The following is a 24193-nucleotide window of genomic DNA, read 5'->3' on the forward strand; positions in this document are numbered from 1 at the left end:
CATTTTAAAAGTATATAGACCTTCTTGGCGGTTTGAGTAGCGAGTCGAGTCTGCAGTTCTTTCAGCAAGTGTGAAGAAAAACAGACACATCGTTTAGGAATGGAAAATGACTTTTTATTTCTTCCAAAAAAAAGAGAGAAAACCGATCCCTAGAATAAACAAATATACTGCTGTAAAATAAAAGCCTGTGATTTTTTTTTGTCAACTGTAACATTTGTTTGCCTTTCCATGCTTGATACAATCCATATATTTCTGCTTTAAATAAATAGAAAAAAATGTACAAAGAGATGGGGGGAAGAGACAGAAGAAAGAGACAGATTAAAAGGTGTACTCTGCTCAAAAAAAAACATTTGGCATCATTGAGAATTCATGGCTGATCCTGATGTACAGGGAGGTCTGCAGCTCTCGAAATCTGCATCGTCTGTCTGTTTAGCCCGTCCCCACTGAGGAGTAATCATACCTATATACTGCTGTAATAACGCTAATATCTTTCACGTTCAGAAAAATAAAGAGTGAATGGAAAATAATGCAGTTGCAGATTATGAGAGTATGTGTTTAAGCTCTGTGTTGTAAGTGTGAATGTGTGCATTTCTTTATATACAGATTAGTGAGGCAGCAATCCGAGGGTTCTTACCAAAAAACACTGATGTAGAAAAAACAGAACGTGCACAAGAGATCTTTGATTCAACACTCACTGACAAAATGAGGAAATTTATCTGTTAAACAGCCTCTCTCTTTGTTTCGTTCGTTTCATTTTGGGGGGTTTTTGACTTAACTTTCTCCTGCTTCTCCTACGCTGCCACGGCTGCCATGCACACAGCGACCCCCAGATGGCGCCACAACAGTGGAAAATCCAAAGGACATATCTGCTGCAAGTAACAAACGTGACATCTTTGGGAGAGGTATCACAAAAAAAGTTTGGTGCTCCATTTTTGCTACAGTGGCTCGTTTATCGACAGTACAAACATCTTTGAGATTCAGTCCCTGTCATGGACGGCAAATGATTGGTCAAGAAAGTGTGATCATCTCACCACTTCGCCTTGCCTGACAAGGCGATTTAAAACAGGGACAACAAGAGGAGAGAATTTATCTTCATCATCACGGTCATATCATGCTTTTTTGGAAAAAGGACAACAAACATCGACAACGATACAACCATGCACTCACCGACCCCATAAAGAGAGAGAGCGATGGCTTGCGAGAGAGGAGTCTGCTCTCTGAATGTTTGATACACTTGGCCTTAGCAGAGAACAGACATTTCAATATGACATCAACGTTTATCCGTGTATCCTTCTCCACTTATTCATGCTACAACAATGCAGAGAGGTGGTAGCAGCTTATAAAGTTGAGAGAAACTAAGCCACAAGTTTGGCTGGTCTGAAACAGTGGTTGTCCTGGGAAACTCCCAGCTGTAAATGTGAGAAAGTGTCTGAATTTAAGGAAGGGAGTTGCCGAAAAAAGAGCCTGCATGCTCGGCCAAACCCCTTCCAGGATAAATACCGTGACAAAATTACCTACGTGATAAAGCTGTTATAATTACTGACAGTTACATCAATGCTTAGGAGACGAGCCAGTAACATTTATGAGACTCAAAAACCACAGTAGTCTCTATGCTCTCTATCCCGCAAAAATGTGACCATTTTGAAAACCATTTGAGACACACAATGACAATCTCCTCACAACAGGCAGGACAGGATTCCATGCAGAGAAATTTAAAGTTTTTGAAAACGGAAAGGAGAGAATAGCTACTGACCAAGAAGAACACAAAATGTAGATTTAGCTTGAAAGAAAAAAAAGCTGAAAAAGGTAGTCAGACTGGGTCAAACAGCATTCATTCTGTTTGATTTTACCTAAGTCAGGTTAATTGGCAATAACAATTGAAACACCCTGGCACTGACTTTACTGTCCTTCACACCGAAGCCAACTCATTTTGTATTCTATAGAGGTAATTACAAAACATCAGGAATTATTAGCTCTGCATTTAGACCTGATACGATTCATTGTTTTTAAGATCCAGGGTGATGATGACTTGATTCTGGATCAGTGCCACAGCTGGTAACAGCTTCTCTTTCTGAAGTACCAATTCATTACCACCAGATAAAAGACAGCTGAAAGTAAAGAGCTGTGATTCAAACTTATTTTTGGAGCCAAAGCGCAGACGTCCATTAAGAAAAAAACGTTTAACGAGAGTCCAAGTTGGAAGCCAAAAGCAAAAAAGGTACCCTGTGGAAGAAGAAGTCCCTGTTTAAGACACCAAGGGTGTCAGAGGGAGTTCATGTTGATAACAGTTCAGTTTTAGGACAACAGAAACACCAGAGAGCCACTTATTGTACACCTTCTTTGAAGAAGTTTTGGCCAGACACAAAAACCTTCCTTACTATCATGGCTTGGAACTGAATTTTTATTCATCTATCCTATTAATGCATGGATTCCCTTGCTACTTGCAACATGTTTCCTGTTAAATAAACTTTACAAGTGGCTAGTTGAGCAGACAAACTTTAAAGCTGCTGCTGAAATCGACTAGCATTTAGCGAAAGCCCATTTCCAAACCTGGCTGGACTATATACTGTACTTGACTTCTTGAGTTCTAGGTCTCTCCTATAGCCAACAACGTCTCCCATTTTTCACAAAAGACCTGGATATCCAAGCATCTGATTAGCTGTCTGGGTTCAACAGTCCAAATCAGAGACAGTTTGTCGGCTGCTGACATCATAACGAGAGGCAGAGATGGCAGATGTTGTCGAGAAAAGAAAAAAAAAAGAGAAAAAGACGAGGACTTTATCTAACCAGAAATTGGCGCGATGCTAACAGCAAGAAGAAAGGAGCGCACTCAAAAGCGCACCACAAAGCCTGAGAGCCTCCGAAAGGTTTCGTCTACAGCTAAAAGACGGAGACACCAAGAGAGATAATAGAGCTATAGTTACTAGACACTGGCAGCGGTGAGGACAAGGTGGGAAACCTACTGCAGGCGGTCTTCTGTAAGGATACTATGAAGAGAGGCTAAGCTAACACAAGACTGTGACAAGAAGCGACTAAGAGCAATATCTATCCAACAGCGACAGTGATAGGTGGGAGCAGACAATCTAGACAGAAACTGATTATTACTATTTTTTTTATACATATCTACACATACCAAACAGTGACGAAGCAGGCGAAAAAAAGCATTCTAGAGATAGACCAACTAGACAGAGTTGAGAGACTGAAACGAGATTCTACAGATTTTATGTGAACTATCACTGGGATGTAGACATTGGACTGGGATGGGGATGGGACTACAAAAATGTTCAAGTTCATTGTTAGAATGGCAGAAAACAATTTTTAGTTACCTGCCAAAGTGGCTGTCAATTAGAACAAACTTGTAATTGTAAAACCTCACACAATGTCTACAAACTTCAAATGTCTGTCTCAACTCTTTCACACCAGGAGAACTGGCAACAGCTCTTCTTACGGCAGGATAGTCACTTCAGTGCAAAATGTTTGCATGTGCATTTTGCAACAAAATTTAGATTTTACAAAAACAAAACAAATCACACGTTGTGTCAAACTCGCTGGCTCAAATTCGGCTCGAAATTTGACACAATTAGACCCTCAGAAATAGCCCTCAATGGAAAACATACACATAAAATGTGTAAGAACACACGTGAACACACACAAAAAATGCATTATGCACACATATACCAACAGCCAAACTCATGGTGGCGAATGCTTTGGATTGGCCACAACCTATTACATGAGTCAATTTGTATCCCCAAAATTTCCTGGAACCACAGAGCGAGGGTGATGCCAAAAGTTCAGTGTTGTTTTGGCTCTCGGTGCAGACTGAGTCGCACTTAAAGCCACTCGCTTTGATTCAGTGCAATTTAAAGTGAATTCAACTAAATTCAGTAACATTTATTCACTCACTCAGTGCTGCAGTCATCAATAATTGGCACACAATGTGGTTCTGCCAGGGGTGTACCTAATGAAAAAGCTCTTATTTTTTAAAAACCTTTTCAAATCTGAATCTGGTTGGTGAGCTAATGAGGACAAGAAGAACAGATACACACAGGTCAATCAGGTGCTAACAGGCAGCTAATGATGCTAAACACTCCGCAGTTGCTTTAGCATAACACAAATACTAATTTCTTCCATTTGACCCGCTACTGAGAGTAATGGCAGACATATATGTGTCAAGATAAACGAGTAAAATATGTTTGGTCACACCAGCACTTTAAAACGCTGACCAAAATCAAGCCGTTTCGACAGCGCTCCCATTTGGGGAACGGAGAGTCCAAAATGGAGGAAGCTGTCGTCGCTTCTTAGCTGTAATGCACCATCCAGTTTTATTTAACGTCCTCTGATGGATAGAGTAATAGTTTGTAGACCAAAATACATCTTTTAAACTGTGTGAACTTATTGTCCCGTCAGCAACCAAGCTAACAAATCTGTAACTGCCAGAACACAACAGCTAGCTAGGTGTGAACAGGCTTTTATATTTTTGGTTCATAGACAATTAAGACGACTATTGCTAGCATGCCGCCACCGCTAATCCCCGTCTCTCTGTGTGTATCTGTAGCTCTGGGAGAAGAAAACAATGCAGTATGAGTAACTAAGACTTAAGCTTAAAAATGCTCAACTTACTATAAACAAATGGTTCAACAAATTGCTGTACAAGCCCCGATAACATTCAGGAGAGACTGCAGAAGAAAACAGATTGAAAAATACAAAGATATCCCCAACAGAGCGGAAAATTACGGGAAACACTTGAGAAGATTTGCCTCTAAATCTCTCGCTGATTGGACAGTTTGACACAGACAGCCAACAAAGAGGATGGAGAGGGGATCATTGTAAAGGTATTGTCTGAAACAACTGCTGTACAAGTACACATACTTTCACACACAAACACACACACTAAACAAACACTTGTCCCCTCCTAAGTGCTCCCAAGTTGCCGTTGCAGGTGGACAGTAACCAAGAGAGGACAAAATAGCACCAGTATTGAAATAAAGCTAATTCTACAGCAGAGACTCTCACGGCAGTCAGACAGGTTCCGGTCTGACTGAAAACCAGAGGTAGGATTTCCTTAATCCCCTCTTCTCTCCTCCTCCATCTTTCTTCACATCTTTCTCTCTTATCCTTATTCCCTCTCTTGACGCATCCCTCCATCGATATGATTTAAAACACAAATTAGACAGTAGAACAGAATGAAGACACACACACACACACACACACACACACAAAGTTGTTTCAGACAACAACCAGCCAGGATGACATCTTCCCCATCACATCCCTCCATCCTCTGTGTGCTCATCTTCTCCTCCTCTTTCCAACATGTTTTTGGTGTCGGTGGGTTATCTTGTGGTCTGTCTGTCTCTTAGTCATTTTAGCCTTATCAAATCATTCCTCCGTCCATCTGATCGTTCCTCTTGTGTGTTTTCTTCTGCCGTTTGTCGCTTTTGGCACTCTGCTTCCCCCCTGACTGATTACATAAACTGCATCTGAATAGACAGAAAAAGAGCAAATAAACAAATAAAGAAATTGTTTATTTTGATAATTTTACTGATGGTGTCAAACCGACTTATAACAACAAAGAATATCTCAGCCGGAATTTACATACACTAAAACAGGTTAGTGAAACAGCTTTCACCTACACAAAATAGAGGTATTTACAATGGCTACATCTTCTACATCTTTTCTTATTATTACATCATTACAATAATTTTGTACACTGTAATTTGCACACTTGCTTAAAAAGGCAATGTCAATCTCTCTATGTATCTATCTAAAAAATGTAATTGAATGTTTTACAGTGTTGTATTGGGAAACAAACATAAATCACAATTACAGTTTTTTGCACTCTTGCACTGTGATTGTTTTTGGCCTGGTCATCACCCACAGACATGCAACTGGTGATGATGGGTCACAAGTAGACACTGGTTGTTTTGTTTTAAGGCATCACATTCACACATGCACATTACATACATACATACAAAATGCCATACTTCTCCCATTAACATAAACAACTATACATCTAAACCAAATCCAACTCAATGTAACTTCTGGTTTGTTACGTCAGCCATATTGTGTCACATTATTAGTTTTGTTACACTCATGTCTGTTAACTTTTTGTCACATTGCATTGATAAAAAATAAGGTCCTGGTAAAGTCATGTTATTGCATGAATTAGCCATTGTGACCTTATAAGGAGTTTTAACTGTTACAATTCACAAAAAAATGAACCCTGGGGTGACTCTAATTATAAAATTGTGACTTCACAAGTTGGCTCATATAAAAACACAAAACAAGTTTATGACATTACTGAGAAACATGCTACATTAACAGGTTTGTATTACATTTTATTATTAAATACCTTTTCAGTTGCAAAGGTGTCGTTTTGTGTGTATGAATGCACAAGTACAGGATAGCTGACCTGGGCTCCGGGCATGGGTGCGAAGGGGTTAGTGGGTCTGAGAACAGGCTGGTTGTACATCATTGGCTGAGGAGCCATCACTGGTACCCCGCCCATCTGACCCATCTGGGGAGGGACCTGGAGAGAGAGAGAGAGAGAGAGAGAGAGAGGAGGGGGTTGAGATAGAGAAAGATGGGACACAAGGATGAAAAACAGAGTACGAGAAGCATTAGGAAAAAGAAAGTGAGAAAGACAGCAAAATGGCCAGAAACACCGGGATGAAAAAGGAGGAGAAAGAAAGGTAGGAAAGGAACAGATTGATAAAGAGAGAAGACAAAGTCAAGTAAATAGCCAAGTGAAAGTAGGTACCTGTGGACACTAGGGCTTGGTTAAAATAATCGCTTCTGAAAATAAAATCGATCTTTGTTTGAGTGATCTGATATCGATTAATAAAATCCCGGAATTGATCTTTTAATATATTTTAATTATGGATGTTTAGCCTAAGTTCTCTGAGAATCTTTTATATCCGAGCAAAATTGTTATTGTAACTGAAATTACACTAACATAATTGATATTGAATTGGAAATGTAATGTGAATTGAAATCAAATTGATTTAGGAAATCATTGGCAATACCCAGCCCTAGTGGGCACCTCAGTATAATCTGCATTAGAGCTAAAGCCATTACTTGTTTAATTAAAGGAAATCGAAAGTAACAGAGTAAAACTATTTTGATAGTCAAATAATTCTTTGAATAATTTATCGAGCAAAAAAGCCAAATATTTGCTGGTTCTAGCTTTCTAAAATGTGAGGATCTGTTGCTTTTTTCAGTTTTGTAAACGTGTAAACTGACTATATTTTGGTTTTGGACCATTGGTCAGACAAAACAGCTCTGCATAGCCTGGGGATGAACTATTTTTTTTTTTTTAATCTCATTGTGTATTGCTGCTCTGCATGTTTGCATATCAAGAAAATGGCTATAATCAGCATTGCTTGGCTGTGTTTTGTTGCTTGCTTTAGATGTATTGAATGGGGATACTGTTGATATATTACTGTACTAATGTCTTGCTGGTTGCTGTTGCTCTGCATGGCTTCTGCACGGTCTTGGGAATGCTTATTTTGTTGCTGTCTTCATGGCATCTTGTTGTCTTCCGTCTGCAATTTTTTAACCTAAACTAATGTCTCGCTGTTTCTTGTTGCTGTGGTCTAAAAACATCTCGTCAAAGGACTACAGTGTTGAAAACACTGGCACATTTACAGAAATGTTGACTAATGTGAGTTGTCCAACATGAAAAACAAGATATTTGAAGATTAGGCTCTGAGGATTTGTTTTGTCACTATTCTCTGACATTTTGCAGACCAAACGAATAATAAATGTATCAAGAAAAAAAGATTAACCAATAATGAAAACATTTAGCATGTATGTGAGTAATGGATACCACGTGTTTTTTTTGTGCATCTGTGCACACTCACCATTCCATACACAGGCACTTGCGGTGTGGTCATGGGAAAAGCCATGGGAGCTGGAGCCTAGAAGAAAACCAAAAGTCAACTTAAAGCAGGTGAAAAAAAATCAGAGGTGGCAGAAAAACACACCTGGGTAAAACATTGTATGGCTTTTATCAACATGCATATGTGTAAAACTACCGTAGTTGCCATAGCATAACAATGAATGAATAAACACCAGAACATATAGACAATTTTAGTGTCTTTAGCTCTGACAAACATCTCCTCTGTCTCTGTTAGACATGTCTGACACAATAAATAAAATACACACCGTGTAATGTATGTGCAAGGAGAAAACGTTTAATGCTGATGAAGTGTGCACATTAGGAGTGCAACAAGACAGCATGCAGCAGAGGTACTTAGTGGAATCCCACTGGGAGCAATCATTACCACAGCTTTAAAAAGGTGTGGCTCAATAGGACAGCGTTTAGCCCTGCCCTCCTTACTTCACAAGTCAAATCCACTATGGCTGAATGAGCCTCAAATTTAACGTGACGGGCAATTTGTAGCCGCCTTTCACAACTCACGCACATCCTCAAACAAAGCCGCCCGATTTCTGCTTGACAAATTGGTAATTCATAGGAGCGAGGGTCTAAGGGGTGTAACAGTATCATATCAGTGAATGCATAAGATTAGAAGTGAAGCTGCGGTGCAGGGTACCTCTTGCACAACAGTGGGCAATATATTATATATTATAACCATATTAACAGATGTTAGATGAGATTTGTATCGCCTGCAGTAATTTCACCAGAGTACATATCGCAGAAGCTTGCACTTTGACAGCTTCTCTGAAATAAAACTAATAAGGATCTGGATTTCTCAGTGGGACTTGGGAATACCTGCAAACATTTTCAGATGTTTCAGGATAATACCAGCGTGATTTCTTTCCCCCTACCACATATTTTTGTACAGTATTTGCTGCAGTCAAAAGTTGCGACTGCTTGCTCTGCTGCAGGTCGTCCTGCTCACCCGGAAGTCGAAGGCTCCCACAGTTTCCAAAAAACCCATTAAAAAACAGCTTGCAGAAACATGCTGCTGCCTTCACAAACCTAATCCATCATTGTAAATGAGACAACTGAGGCAGTTTTTCTTAACATGACTTAATAACGTCTCCATCATTGCAGAGGTATTAAAAAGTACTTCCACAGTTGAAAGTCTCCAGCTGGAGTACGTAACAGTGCACATAAATGAATAAAAAAAAGGTACAATATTAACATTAAACCCAGTAATTAGCTGCGTGAAATCACATATTACGTTAGCGGTCTTAAATAGAATGATGGATTGCATTAATCAAGGCAATACAATGGTGTGTTTAGCCTGGATGAATAAAACTACACCATCATTACCCATTAATTGCTTACTTCATTAACGCTTCTAAAAAATAAACGTTATGCTGGTTGATCTATGAAAGAAAGAGTCTAGTCTTACACATTGTTTTATCTCAGTTTTCAATGTACAAAACTATTCACGCAAAGAGCCAATCTCACTTGCTAATTTATCACCTTTAAACACTGTGGTCCTACATACAGAGTGCAAAACACTAAAATAACAGTCCTTAGAGTACAGACAAATCCTAATAGAGTGAGTTCCAATGCATGTGCAAGCTCTCCTCATTTTACGTCAAAATGTCAACGCTGTCATGTATTCAGTGTCTGTTACAGTAGGCTCAATGCTCTATACTTTAAAGCATTACAGTGTTACTGTAGTTGACTGCATTTTAGATTATTGAAGTATGTATGGTTTGTTGCCTTGCATAAAAAACAAGCTGTGTGGTTAATACAGAACAGAAAAGATAAACTGAGGCAGTGAAAAGCAGTGTGGCTACTTGAGCCCTGTTGTTTTAGTCTATATTTGTTTATATTAAGGCAAACTGGCACCGTTAAAAGGAAGCTGAAATAGCCATTAGCAGTTCCTGTTTGCAATGGACCCATGCGTGTATAGTACAGATCACAAGTATCACTGGATTACTTTGATACTGAGGGAAATTAAAAAACGAGAGGATTCTCATGCAAGTTCTGAAGTTATAAAGAGCGTCTTCTTTCTATGATTTCTAATTGAATTTATTTGTGTATGTCACACTGAATCTAAAAATAAATATGTCTGTGTGATCAATTTGATGGATTTATTCACCGTTTTGTGACAGTTTGTCCCCATGCCTCATGCAATATCTTCTCCTCACAAGGTCTCCCTCCAAGCCGTCTTTTTCTATATTTACAGCTTTTCAGATACTGACTTCTGGTGCTTAAATTGTAAAGATTTGAGCATTTTATTTTCAAAATTTACAACGCTGTGATGCTGCGATAGGATAGGAAGTGATGCTCTGCTAAGAGATTGCTAAGAGAAGGTTTCTAGTCGGGTCAGGTGAACCAGTGAACTGATCTTAGGAGGTAATCTATGTGATTGATCAGGCATCCGCTTTTAATTCCTGCCCCCAGGGAGCAGGCTGTGAAAGTTGATCATAATCATTGATCAATTTGATCTCAGCAGCAGAGATGGCCAGCAGCCAGACAGGTAAGAACATGAATCCAATTCCACCCAAGAGACTCTTATCAGATAAGTTTATTGCTCACTTAGTAATACACTAGTGGCTTGGTATTTAAAACTATCATTAAAGATTAAACTGACTTTCATCTGCACCTGAACCACGCTTTAGTTAGCAAACCATCTGTCTCCGAGTTTGACTGGTCTCTGTCTTGTGCAAAACGAGAGGGGGCATCACTTTATTTTATTTTTTAAACATGACAAGAAGACGTCTGAGAGAAAAATAGAGCAGGTGAGACGCCGTTTATGCACCACTGCACCTTCTTTATCGGTACTTTTGTCCATCTGTTTTTCAGCCCAGCTGTCAGCCCTCAATGCATCATGCTTTACATTCATCTGTTTTTATCTCCGTCTTTTTATGCTCAACCTCTCTCCTGTGGTTTCTATCCCTCCCTTCCTACCTGTGCATCTGTTTTTATTTAAATCTGTCTTTTCTCTACGACTTTAATCCCGACTTCTCGCGTGTCTCAGAGCTGAACTTTTGCTATTCCCTTTGCCATATCACTCGAAAGGCAACTCTCTTCTTTCTATGCTTTCTCTGCAAAGTTCTGACCCTACATGACCTGCATGGTTAAATGAAGGATAAAGCAGGTAAAGGCTTTGCAGGATTTCTGGCTGGCATTTTAAGTATCAAGCAAGCACAGACCGTTGGAACTTTGCCCTTTTGCCGGGAACCTCAGATGTGGGAGTTTTACTTATCATGCATGACACCCTTCTTATTTGCTGCTCTGCTACCTGTGATGTCTTATATATATTACAGCCACATGCCGCTATGACTTATTTATCATGCGACGGCTTACAGAGGTTACATTTGCGGTTTTTAAAACGTGTCTATATTTCCCCACTATTTTGCTTTATTTGTACATGGTAAAAGCTGCTGCATTTTGTTTGTTTGCTTGTCTTGCTAAATGTACGTTGAAGGCAGGATTCAGCTCACTGCTGACCACACAATCTACGACTTTTGTGTTGTACCATATAGGAGGGAAATTAAATTTTAGTCTGTTTCGCTGAGAAAACAATGGCTTTGTTCTTTTATTGTGCTACTCTGTTAATCCCCATAGATCAGACTGGCACATATGGGTACTTATTAAGTACCAGTAGTATTTATTAAGTTCTTTAATTTTCTTAAAGTCAACAAATCCCACAAAATCACCAAACCCAACAATGTGTTGTCTGTGGCACTCAATCCTAAGTCCATTCCTTTCCAATACAGATATCAATATTTAAAATATAGTAGAATGGCTAATTTGTCAGGGACTATTTTCAACTGCAGTTTAAACAGCAGTGTGGGTTTATTGTATTGCAATGAGAAACATGTCGCTGACTGCAACAGCAACGATCAGTGATGTTTTTTAAAATAGTTTTTAGACAAACGTAAATTTGTGTAATGGCACAAATGTATATTAGGCTTTGAATCCACAGGCAATGTTGCATGTTTTTTTGTCTTTTAAAATATGATCTGTTGACAATAAGAAAACTAGAGAATATAACCAGACTTATCCTCTCAATAAGATGTACAAGGGACAAACAAAAGGCTTGACCATTGAAAATGAAGCAGTACGGAAGGAGGCGAAAAGTAGTGCCATCTTTCTGACAGTTCACTTAGAGCTTACTTTTTTTTTCTTCTTTTTTTTTAAGATAATTTTTTGGGCCATTTTTGCCCTTTATTTAGACAGGACAGCTGAAGACATGAAAGGGGAGAGAGAGGGGGAATGACATGCAACAAAGGGCCGCAGGTCAGAGTCAAACCTGGGCCCACTGCGTTGAGGAGTAAACCTCTATATATGGGTGCCCGCTCTACCAACTGAGCTATCTGGGCGCCCCACTTAGAGCTTATAACATAACAAGCGCAGGTCATTAGCCTGCAGAACAGAGCCGAGGTGAGAGGGTTATTTGCGGAAATTGCGGCAGGAACAACATTTTTTTTTTTTAAAAGAAGTGTCTGCAAAGAACACAAAAATGAAAGAGGGGACAGAGAAAGAGATAAAGAGGGAGACAGCGAGAGGCAGGTTGGAAGCACATTAAAGGAGTCATTGAGAAGCCATTAAGACCTGTCTTACTAAACAGGGATAAGTACTTACATAACTAGTATAGAACATTCCATTCTGCATCAGGACGCAACAAGGAAAAGGGACAAAAGACAGAGAAGAAGACAGACAGAGAGAAAGATGGAGAGGGAGGGAAACAGACACAGGAGATGGTAGAGGACGAGAGAAAGTGACGTGAGAGTGGAACAGAGAATCCAAGAAAATGAGAAGATGATGAAAGAGAAGCAAAAAAGGTATGACGAGGTAGAGACCAAGAGAAGGTGAGAATGAGAAAGAAAAGAAATAAAGAAATAGGAAGAGGATGATGTTGTGACAGAGGAAGTGAGGTTATGTGAGAAGAACATGGATGAATGAGAAAAAGAAAGTGGATAGTAAAATAAGAGAAAAAAGGTTAGAACCACAATGTAGGAAAAGATGGAAAACCAACAGAAACAAATAAAGCAAATTTCAATGAGGGGTAAAAACGTGGACGGGCAGATGTCAAATGCAGTGTGGCAAAAACAGGACGAGCAGATGATAACGCAAAACAAAAGACCCGATAAAACAAGCGAAGACGGGAAGGAAGACGAGTGGATGACGGTGCAAAAACCAAAGGACGAAACGCATGAAGAGGATGAGCAGGACAGGAAGGAGAGATGGGGGGGAATGACAGCAGGGGTGAAGGGGGAAAGAAAGAAGAAAAGGACCAACAAGAGAGAGAGAGAGAGAGAGAGAGAGAGAGAGAGAATAAAAAAAGATAGATATTGGGGGGAAAAGGAGAAAGAGAGGAAGCGGAGGGTTAGTGACAGTTTGTCCTCGTCAGCCAGAAACTGCTGTCCAGAGATCAGGAAGACGATCAGGGGCTGCCAAGTTCAACACACACACACACACACACACGCACACACAGCTATATACTGTACCAATCCAATACGCTCACATACACCAACACAAAAACAAGGTACAAAACATTCACGTGCACACGACAAGTCCAGCATTCAGTGGGTGCAACATATTTTATCAGCGAAGTGCCTGCAAGTTACATTTAGATAAATGGAATGAAGATCCAAACTGAATACTTTTACTAATGAAAACGCTATGTTGTGGGCAGCTACACTGTTAAAGGCATGTAACTTTTCCCTCTTCGGTCCCCCTACAGGAGACAACCTGTAGGGGGACCGATACGGGAAAAGTTACATAGTATGCCTTTAAAGGAATAGTTGTGGCTTTACTGTAGAGTGTTAGATGAAAAGATTAATACCACTCTCATGTCTGGAAGGAAGATTTTGTCAGATCCATGCTAGAATCTTTATGCTGAGCTCAGATAACTAGCTGCAGCCAATAGCTGCTGGCATGTAACAACCCCCTTCTTAGTGAAATGTTTTTTTGTACTGATATAATGTGTTAATTAGTAAGCGTTCGAAGGTGCTGGTAGGTGTTTTTTGTTACCTTTGTTCAGAGACAGGCTAGCTGTTTCCCCCGTTTTCAAGTCTTTATGCTAAGCTTAGTTGCTGCTGGCTGTAGCCTTATGTTTAATTGTAAGACATTAGTGTTATTGATCTTCTTATCCAACTCTAGTCAAGAAAGCGAAAAAGCATATTTCCTAAAATGACAAACTATTCCTTTAATACAATAAGAAGCTAGAACAGAAACACTTTTAAAATGTAATTAAACAGTTAATTTAGTAAAGAGCCAGAATCTCGCCCATTAAACACTTTTTAAGACACTTCCAGGACTTACAGACACCTTGATGCATCCTAATTATGGACAATTGTGGTCTGTTACAACTTGGCTCTCATTTTCGTAGTTTTGGCCATTATTTGGGAGATCTTGGAATGTCACACGGGCAAAAAACATTAGCATTCAGACAATTAGACGGACTGTAAAGAAGCCTAACCCAGATTATCTGAACCGGTTTATTTAAAGGAAAAACTAAAAGTGAGCACACCCAAAATGTTGCTAATAATACTTCTTTGCACAGGAAAAATCTATAGGTCAAAGTTGCACCAGTTAGGCGGTATGTAAACTGGGACTTCATTTTCTCTTCCAATTAAGTTTACCTGCCAATTTTCTAGTAATGTTGCAGATTTCAGCAATTAACATGGTTAGTTCAATGTTATTATCACTGATAGGAATGATGGCCTAAACTACAGAAAAACGTTCCAAGTTGTAATAATCTGGAATCATCCTTTAAGATTTTTTGCAGGACTTTAAGACACCTTGATGGATTTCTTTAGGGTAAACTCTCAGGTTGTACAATCACTGCACCACATGACACCTTGTCTTTGTATTTGTGTGTCTGCATGTTCAGTGCGTGTTTCTATCTCCTTACCATGTGTTGTACAGGCATGGGCTGCGGGGCCATAGGCGCCGGGCCCCACTGTGTGGTTGACATAGTCTTATTCTGCCAGTTGTGGCCTCCCGTCAGCTTCTTCTCTCCAGACTGGTTCCACTGCATGTCTGGCCTGGAGAGTGACGAGCAGAGCAACAAAACAAAGCTTTTTTTGTATTACACATTTTCACTTATCAAACCTGAGGCCAATTCTAAACAAGAATTAGAATTGTAGATTTGTTCGATTTACTTGAAGATTGTTTTTGTCTTTGTTCTTTTATTTTTTTATTTTCCCTGTGAGGCACATCATGAATTTTAAAGACTCACGTACAGCAGAAACATGAATGTGAATCCGTGTACAGCAGTCTTTTTGCCTCTAACACTCTACAGAAGCACTTTGTCAGAAACCTAAGCAGCTAAAAGCAACGGAATACTTTTTGACTTTAAGTAGTAGAAGTTATATGATGGCAGACTATAGGCAGGGATGCTGGCAACATTTGAGATAAGTATAACAGTGAGGTGTATTTGTTGAGTTAGTGGATAAATCCTCCAGCCTAGACTACAAGCACAACACTAAAAGGTATCATCACAACTCAAGACACTTACTTCTTGGCTGGGGTCCCACCAAACTGCAGATCTGAGGAGGGATAGAAACACAGAGAAACTGAGTGATCATAGTTAAGAGTAAATAATAGACAGGGAGGCCGGTATTTCTGCATTTGATGCCGTTTTTCTCTCCGATTTTACTTCATCTTTGCTCTCTTACATCATCTTTTTACTAGTTTGCAACATTCAGATGTGTTTGATTGAATTTATTCTTGAAGAGAGGTTTGATTGACTTAATGATTCCTTTTTAAAAAGAGGATAAAGGGAAGAAAGAAATGTTGCCATGTGAAAAGGAAAAGGTCTTGTGTAGATGTGTGTATGCATGCATTCAAGGCCAGGTTTTTCGGTCGATTACATAATTGTTCAACCATTAAAATACTGTGACTGGTTAAGTGTTGTCCCCCCCACCCCTTTGTGGACACATTCAGCTGCATGTGCACATGTATCTCGACACTCACTGCCCACGAGGTTAGCCAGAGAGGAGTCGAGGTCGTTGGCTAGCAGCTTCCCTCCAGGATGGATGGCCATTTGAGGAGGAGGAAGAGGTGCAGTGTGTGTGGGCATTGTAGGCTTCAACAGGTCTCCTAGAGCATCAAAACCTGAAGTAGAAATTAACTCATACATGTAAATGAGCTGAAAAATAATGATTTAAAAAAACATTTTTGTTAAGACAGGCTGGTAACAACATCACATTGAAGGAGTAGGGGTTAGTACACCACACAGGCACATAGACAGAGAGAAAAGCAATTACGTACAAACATATCAGATTATAAAATAATCCCCATCCCAAACAGTGATTGCCCAATTATATCTTAGCAACCGTAACTAGGCACGACAGGCCTGTCAAGCTTTGGATTGTCTCTTATATTGAAACAGTGTGCATGGGGATGTAGTAAGAAAGATACTCAGCGTTTAAAGAGTTTGGCGGTCTTTCAAAAACCGTAAAAGTCTAAGGAACTAAGCAGTAATCAAGCAATACTTCCAAGAAGCATTTTATTAGGTGACTACATTATTTTGTTGAGTTACCGATACATTAAAAAAAGCCCCGTTAACGATACTACATCCCCTACTGTATAAAAATCTGGCCCTGGATGTTACTACATCAGAGTGTAAGGTAAAGTTAGCGTCTATTTCCTGCACATTAAAAGATTTGGAGAACTTTATACTCCGCAGCTCGAGATGGCACAATGTTCACCAAACACATTGGTTACTCCTAATCTAAAATCAGTTTCTTTTGTAACCAAACTAAAGGATTTTAACCAACTCATGGGGCTAACGTTATCTTTAATAGCTAGCTAGCAACAGGAAAGTCAAGGTTGTGTCTAAAGGCAGTTACACACAGACCAGACGGCCGACCATCGGCAGAAAAGGCAGTTGGACTGATCAGTCTCCCCGAGTTGGTCAAAAAAGTGCCTCGGAACACACCAAAGCGACGAGATGTAATACGTCTCCATAACAGCAGGCGGCGCTAATCTGTATTGTCGCCCAAAAAATGAAAACCGGCAGCTGATTGGACGAACGCGTCACTAGGTCTGGTTTCTCCAGAAATTCAAAGACAGACTGTCATGGCGGCTCGTTCAGAACACGATCTCATATTGTACTAAAATAGTTCACTGAAACGTGTTTCTGAAAACATTTTAAGCGAGAAATAGGCCATGCAGTTGCTGAATCTGTCGTCATTTCAGATCGACAAAGGTCAGTTTAAAAGATGTTCGTCAGATTTTGAGAGACTCTAGTCACGCTCATTCCGCTCGCCATTTCCGGGGAGTCCCGACTGCCCTGTCTCCGAATGAGCATGTCAGGTCGGCTAAAATGAAGGCCGACAGCACCTCGGATGGACGACGGCATGGAACACACCGAACAGACTCGAGTCGCCGACCTCGCCAGACTCTCCAACGGCCGATTATCGGCCCGGTGTGTAGCTGCCTTAACCATGGTAAACCAAGATTTGCGAAACTCTCGCAAGATGGTTAAAGTTAGGAACCGAACTTTATCTCGATGGTTCAGGTTAGACCGTTAAGGTTAGGTTAAGGATAGGTTGTCGGGCAGCGTGTCTCGCAAGAGTTTTCACAATTCTAGGGTTACCATCTAGACACAACCGAAAATCAGTAGTCGTGGACTAGAAAGAAGTAGCCTGCTTGTGTTCCTTACAAATTACAAAGACTTTCGAGTGCTAAATCTGCAACAGTAGACTGCATATACACAACGTTAAGTAAGATGGGGCGGGGCTTAGAGAGTGGTCAGTTGGGTAATCAAACTGTAGCAGCAGAAATCTGAAAAACAGTGAGTGGAAACTCATGCTGGAGGTGAAGAAAGTCAACCAATCCCACAAAAACACCAAACCCAACAATGTCTTAGTATTTTCTGACTTCCCTACCCTGTTTGTGGCAGTCAATCCAAAGCCCAGTCGTTCCTACTACAGATGTAAATATTTAAATTGAGAAGTGTTTTTTTTTTAAGAGCAGAAGCAACTGATTTCAAAAGGCATTTAATACTGAATCTAATGAGAGCCGACTCAATTTTCAGCCTAATTTTCCAAAATGTTCACTCACGATTCGACCGCTTTAATGAAGCAGCGCTGGACAGTTTTGATCTGAGAATATTGCTGAGCTGTGCTTTCTTAATGTGATAGTTCACATTAAGAAAGCACAGCTTTGCTGGCCCTGCTGTTAATTGAAATATCCCTGCTCTATTTTTAGCATTTACCTACATGGGCAAAGATTCCAGACTTTACTCTTTTATTACTGTCATGTAGCAGCCTCATTCTATCAGCAGCCAGCCTATAATCCCTGACTCAGTAGCTTACAGCACTTGTTCTAGATGATTGATTTATCTGTTTGTAGCTGTCATGTACACACTCCCAACAGTGATTAGTTTGGAACATGTGTGCGTTTGTGTATTAGAGAGAGTGTGTAAACTGACTTTCCATGGCCGGTAGGTGCAAATGATAGAGTAATTTCCTGTGTTGGTGTGCAAAAGTGTGTGTAAGTGCCTGTTAACAACTCCCCATGTCAGCACTCATGTTGCTAATGGCTCAGTATAACTCTGCCGGTAGAAACCTGGAGATGCGACTGTGTGTTTGTATGTGCGTGTATTTGGTGGGAGGCGTGGTAAACATGGCGAGTAGTAGAAAAAGGAATTTTTTAAGAGAAAATGAAAGCGCAACCTCATGGTGATGTCAATTTCTTCCATAATTGTATGCTGTATTGCATTATTGTTTCCTCACTTTATCCAGTAACCATTAGGGGTTACAAACCAATACATGAAGCCAAGTGGCAGAAATAAAATGAAGTCAGCAGCAAGGCGACAATACAAAGCTGGAAAAAAAAGGAACGAGCAAGATGTGAATGCAAGACAACTGCTGTAAACATAGAGCGTCCCTGCAAAAAACAGAGAAGGAGGAAAAAAAAAAAGAGAGAAGCAACTGATGGTGGGGGGGAAAAAAGGGGAGGAATAATATTTAGTTAGGAAGCGGTGTGCAGGTCTGACAGTGGTGCTGACACAAGAGATTCAGAAAACACTTTTCCTGCTAGCTTAGCAGATGAGAGAACAGGAGGGAGAGGAGGAGAAGCATACAGAGAAAGTTAAAGAGAAGAGGGGAAATGAAGTGAGTGAAAAAGCAACCACTTTTTTTTTTTTTTTTTATTCTCTTGACTGTAATTTCTCTCCCATTGTCGGCATTTCCATTGTTGTCACTGTGATAAAACACTTTGGAAATGTGGGTGATTTTTTGTTTCTTAAACCACCGTGTCAGCCCACTGAATTAAATTGAACCAAGAGAGCAATAGAAGAGAAGCAGAGATAAGGGGGGTCACAACAAGCTCTCTCAGTAGATCTCACACACACACACACACACACACACACACACACACACACACACACACACACACACACACACACACACACACACAGCGTTGTATTGAACTGGGAGGATAATGCTATCAGTGTTAGCTTAGGTGTTTCAGCAGAGGATTTGACAGTCAATAGAGTTTAAGATAAAAAAGGAAGCGAGGAAGTAAAGCCATGTCGAAGGGTTCAATTCCAAAACACTGGAAGGGAGAAATCTGTTATTTACTACTATTTAGTTGGATTATCGGATAAGGAATACTTTTGCTTTGTTAAAGAGCAATAGTAAATATACAAAAGAGAAAATAAGACAGGTCTCCTAAAATAAACAACTAATTGGTTTCCCTTTTTAGAAAATGTGTATTGCTTAAACTGCATGCAGTAGTATTGTCTGTCAAAATAAACCCATTTAGTGCATTGAAGTGCCATAATACATTCTGGGTTTCTGGATATTTTCTAACTGAAGGTCATCTTGGTGAAGTAGTAGTCTCCTAGCAGCACAAAAATTAGGCGGAGGGACCGTGGGGCGCGCTAATTCTTGTCTCATTTGTGGTATGATAAACAGTAAATTCATCAAATTCAGTGCCCCATGTCGCTATATTCCAAGCTTCTGTAGCTGGCTCATTTTTGCGGAGACAGTTCTTGAGGAGTCAATTCAGCCCTAATATGAAGGAAGAAGAGTATTCTCAGCTTGTACAGCAGCGGCTGTGACAGTGACAGATTTTGAAACTTATGTTGTTGTTGAAACCTTAATTAATGACCTTTTTGTTCTGTTTATTTTAAGACAAAGAACTGTCCGTTTACTAAGCTCAACCCCCTCCCTTTAGTTACTGCTGCAATGCCTGTTAAGCTTTCCGTTCTCGCACGGTAAATATGCAGTTTGTGGGCAGATTTACTACTAGAAATATTTTTAAACAATGAGTCGTTGATTTCAGACAGAGTAGACAAAAGCAGGCTTCTCCTTTCGATGACTACTGATTGCTCAAATACAGTTAAAAGCTGCAGCAATTTCCCACTTAAAACGGAAGCAAAACTGCATCCCTGAGTCTGTGTTAAAAAAAAAACTAAGGAAAAAATCATTGCAGGGAGAAAACAAATATGAATGATGGAAAATTGAGATCACATCATAAAGACATCACAAAACATGTAAGCTTCAGTAACACAAATGTGAATTGTGCATCGTCTTTAAAACATAAAATCTCAATATAAAACGGAGCAACTATGCCTCAAACTCTCCGAACAAGATAGCAGTTAAAAGTGGACAAAAGAAAATTTGGATAAAGAATACAGACTTTGTAGAGACAGATGAATGAGAAAGGACTTTGAATTGTAAGGAGGGAGAGAAAAGAGGAGGAGGAGAGCAGATGGAAAGGAGTTGCCTGGGTGATTCTTGCCTTTTGAAGTGTGATGGGGATACGAGGCAAAGATAGAGGGAGAGATGAAATAAGTGGAGGCAGGGAGGGAGAAGAGGGGAGGGGAGGGAGGGAGGTAGGGAGGAGGGTGTGAACGGTGTGAACAACAACAAAACAGACCAGCAGTAGCAGACAGATGGGATGGAGCAAATTGACAGATGACGTGCAAACAGATGCAGACACACAGTTACAAACACTAACATATAAAGACACATGTGGACACATATAGAGATGCAATGCATGTGCACACACACAAAAGGAAACAGACATGCAGTACAGTAGCTGCACACACAGGGATTTTTTGTGAGATGCTGCCAGTTGCCCAGATGGTGTATTGCTAGTTGTAGTTGCAGCTTCAACACAGGCTCTATTATTAGAAGGAAGATAGTCTGTCCAAAGCCAGAACCAGGCAGCACACTGGAGCCACAAGCCTCCATGAGCAGAGAGAAGAGTTTGACGGGGTTAAAACAGATTAGAGCGAGCCAGGAAAAAAATCTGCGGCTTCGAAAAAGAATCTGCACTATGGACTCTTTAAACATTTGAAAAACAAAACAGCTTTATCTGGCAAATGTTTGAAGAAGCAATGATACAGCTGTACAAATGCAACTATTACTCATAATAATGATGACAAAAAAAAAGTTGTGCTTTCTGCCAGAAAATTGATAAAATAGCTACAGAGTCCATTTGGAAGATTTTCCAGATGTATAATTAGTGATCTTGCTCTGAAAGATGATACTATTTCGATTGAGTCATACAGATTTGAACGGCATGTGCAGCCACCGCTGGTGTGAAACAGCTGGCTGATTAATCCTGGCAAATTTCCAGTAATGCTAATTGATGGGCGGCGGCGCTGTGAAAATACACTCGGCTAGATAAAGTTAGGAAACAAGTTTGAACCTAGAATAGTGAGAGGAGTGAGACCTCAGTTTGGACAAAGAATGTCCACATATTGATCAATTACTGGTATATTATTTATTGTATTATTATTATTAATATAAATGATTTGTTTTGTCATTTTAATCAATTATATCTTGTTTTTAGTTGAACTTTTATTTAAATATTTTATTATTATAGCTTTTAAATCTATCTTGTTCTATTTCATTGTTATAGTTTGTATAGTTGTTTCGTCTTTTTAATCTAGTTCTTTATTCTGGTTTTATTTCATTGTGTTTTACTACTATTACTGTTATAGCTTTAACATCTATTTTATTACATTTTCATTCTTTTTATTGTCTAGCCTGCATTGGTTCATTGTTCAATTGTTTTTGTCTTTTTTTGTTGTTTTTACGGTCTACACTTGCACTGACTTTAAACTTCACTAACCTGTATGAAAGAAGCTATACAAATAAAGTTTGATTGATTGAAATAACGACAAATTAATATTCTATATCAATGATTATGTAAACCAGTGATAACAAATTATTCTGGGATAAAGTATTGCCATTTTTAACGAAGCTTTCCACTGACATTTGGGGGATAATTCTGTCAATATTAAAAAAAAATGTCATTGCTAAGAAAAACCACGAAAAAAACAAACTAAAATCTCTCAATACTTTCTGACAAGCCTAGCCCATATGTGGCACTCATACTGACAGTATGAGTGCCACATAACAGTGTGGCTTTTAATAGTTTTGTGTAACTGACATATAGGAATTAGCTATATAAGGCTTTGGCTACAAAGACAATCCTTTGGGTCTGGTCTTTTCATACAATTTATTGACCACGAGAAAAAAAAAAATATAATAAAAAACACAACTTATCCTTGATATTAATTACAAATAAAACTTGCGTAACTTTCTTTGAAATCTTGCAGTTTAAACCTGCAACTCTTTCTGAACTCCTTTCTCCCTTTATGATGAAAACCGTCTTTAGACGACCTCTGCAGGTAGTCGCTCTTATCTGCTGTGCCTTCTTTTGAGCTGTCGATAACTCGCCCTGCCTTAAAATGATATGCTTTGCAGGAGCGTCTTGGGAACCGAAAGGGTTGAGAAGTACAGAGATTGATTGTGTCAGTTGTTGCTGAGAGGTTAAAAGAAAGTAAGCCAATAAGAGGGCTCTGAGCCAAAGTGCCAGACCTGCAACACTTAAGAGTCATCAGTCTGAAGCTGTTACCATAACAGGCGGGAAACCACAGCAAGAGAAGCTGAAGTAGCTGGAGAGAGGGTTCCTACACATCACCTATTCCATTCAAGACTTTGAGAAGTTATTCTTTTTCCAATTTGGTTGCCGATTAAATGACGTATGTTAAAACTTTACAGGAAATAATGACAACTATGCCTTTCCATTTTCTGGATGATTTTATGACTGATAATACTGACAGGATGTGCAACATAAAAATACCTAACAATAGTATTTAACTAGTTTTCTGTAGCTTCATGATCTGGAAAAGATTTGTTTCATATTTGTAGAATTTGCAGACCTGTTTAGGAACCCTGAAAGAAAAGACCAGTTACTGAGGAAAATCAGGACTGGGATCAGTTAACTTTTGGTTCAATTAATAAAAAAGAAAAGAAGAACTGATAATCCTTTAAAAGGGGTGATAGAATGATTATATAGGGTATTTTACACTGTTCCTTAAGGTCTCCTAATAGGGTTTGTAACATTGGTTGGGGTGAAATTGCCCGAATGCTATTTTATTAGGCCCTTAACTACCCTGTGAATATGGCTCTATTTGGAACAAGAGCTTTTCTTCCAAATATGGTATGCTCATGAATATTTAGATGAGCTCCGCGCTGATTGTTTTGAGCGAACCCCATAGAAACACATTGGAGACGAGACAGCAGGTCTCATATTTCAGACACTGCAAAGTTATACATTGTTTGTCGGGCTAGTTTGTTATTAAATTCACTTCTGAGACTTTTTTAAGCGAGAAATCAACTATATAAAGCTCAAATATGGGCCGTTTTACGAAAATTGATGGCTAATTGCAAATTTGGTAAGACATGTCGGACTTTAGCTAGGAGCTCCACACAGTCTGACGAGAAAGCGGCAACCTCCATACCCAGTGAAAGTCACCGTTTCCCTGGGTACTGGACTACTGGAATACTCGGGGCTCCGTGGAGCTCCACGGAGCTGGCTGCCAGCTGCCGGCATAACTAGAGTAGCTATATTTACAGTTTGAATTTCGTCACGCCACTTATATAACATCTACCCCAAGGTCTTATAAAGCTAACACTGGTGTCCGATTTCAATTTAATGCATTTTAGTGAACATTAGGGGTTTCGTTAGCTGCGACTGTCCCTTCAATCCTATGTGTACAGATCACAGCTAGTTAGCTTCATTTTCGGCTTAATTAGAGTATATTTACAGTTTCAATTTCATCACGCCACTTATATAAACATCTACCCCAAGGTCTTATAAAGCTAACAATGGTGTCCGATTTCAACTTAATGCATTTTTGTGAATTCCAGAGGAATTCAAAGAAGAGGCTAGCTAGCTCTCATTGATAGAGCTCCATCCAGCCACAGGCTCTATCAATGAGACTCGCATTATAAGATTAACTGGAACCTGTGGTAAGAGATTGCTGGCGTAACAAGCTCG

The 24193-nt window shown here is 39.6% G+C and overlaps 1 protein-coding gene across 3 annotated transcripts in view; it reads right to left on the reverse strand.

The window, feature by feature from the left end:
• Positions 1-92: 92 nt before the first annotated feature.
• Positions 93-24193, reverse strand: part of LOC144534276 (phosphatidylinositol-binding clathrin assembly protein) — an 88706-nt gene continuing 64605 nt past the window's right edge. For 2 of the 3 annotated variants that reach the window (XM_078276113.1, XM_078276111.1), the window contains 6 exons: positions 15854-15994; positions 15396-15426; positions 14790-14922; positions 7860-7916; positions 6350-6526; positions 93-5477 (listed from right to left, as the gene is read on the reverse strand). In XM_078276113.1, coding sequence (XP_078132239.1) covers positions 5463-5477; positions 6350-6526; positions 7860-7916; positions 14790-14922; positions 15396-15426; positions 15854-15994 — 554 coding nt within the window. In that variant the 3' untranslated portion in view covers positions 93-5462. The remainder of the gene's footprint in view (positions 5478-6349; positions 6527-7859; positions 7917-14789; positions 14923-15395; positions 15427-15853; positions 15995-24193) is intronic. The other variant, XM_078276112.1, reaches the window with a different exon arrangement.

This window comes from Sander vitreus, chromosome 19 (genome assembly GCF_031162955.1).
Source record: "Sander vitreus isolate 19-12246 chromosome 19, sanVit1, whole genome shotgun sequence".
Lineage (NCBI taxonomy): Eukaryota > Metazoa > Chordata > Actinopteri > Perciformes > Percidae > Sander > Sander vitreus.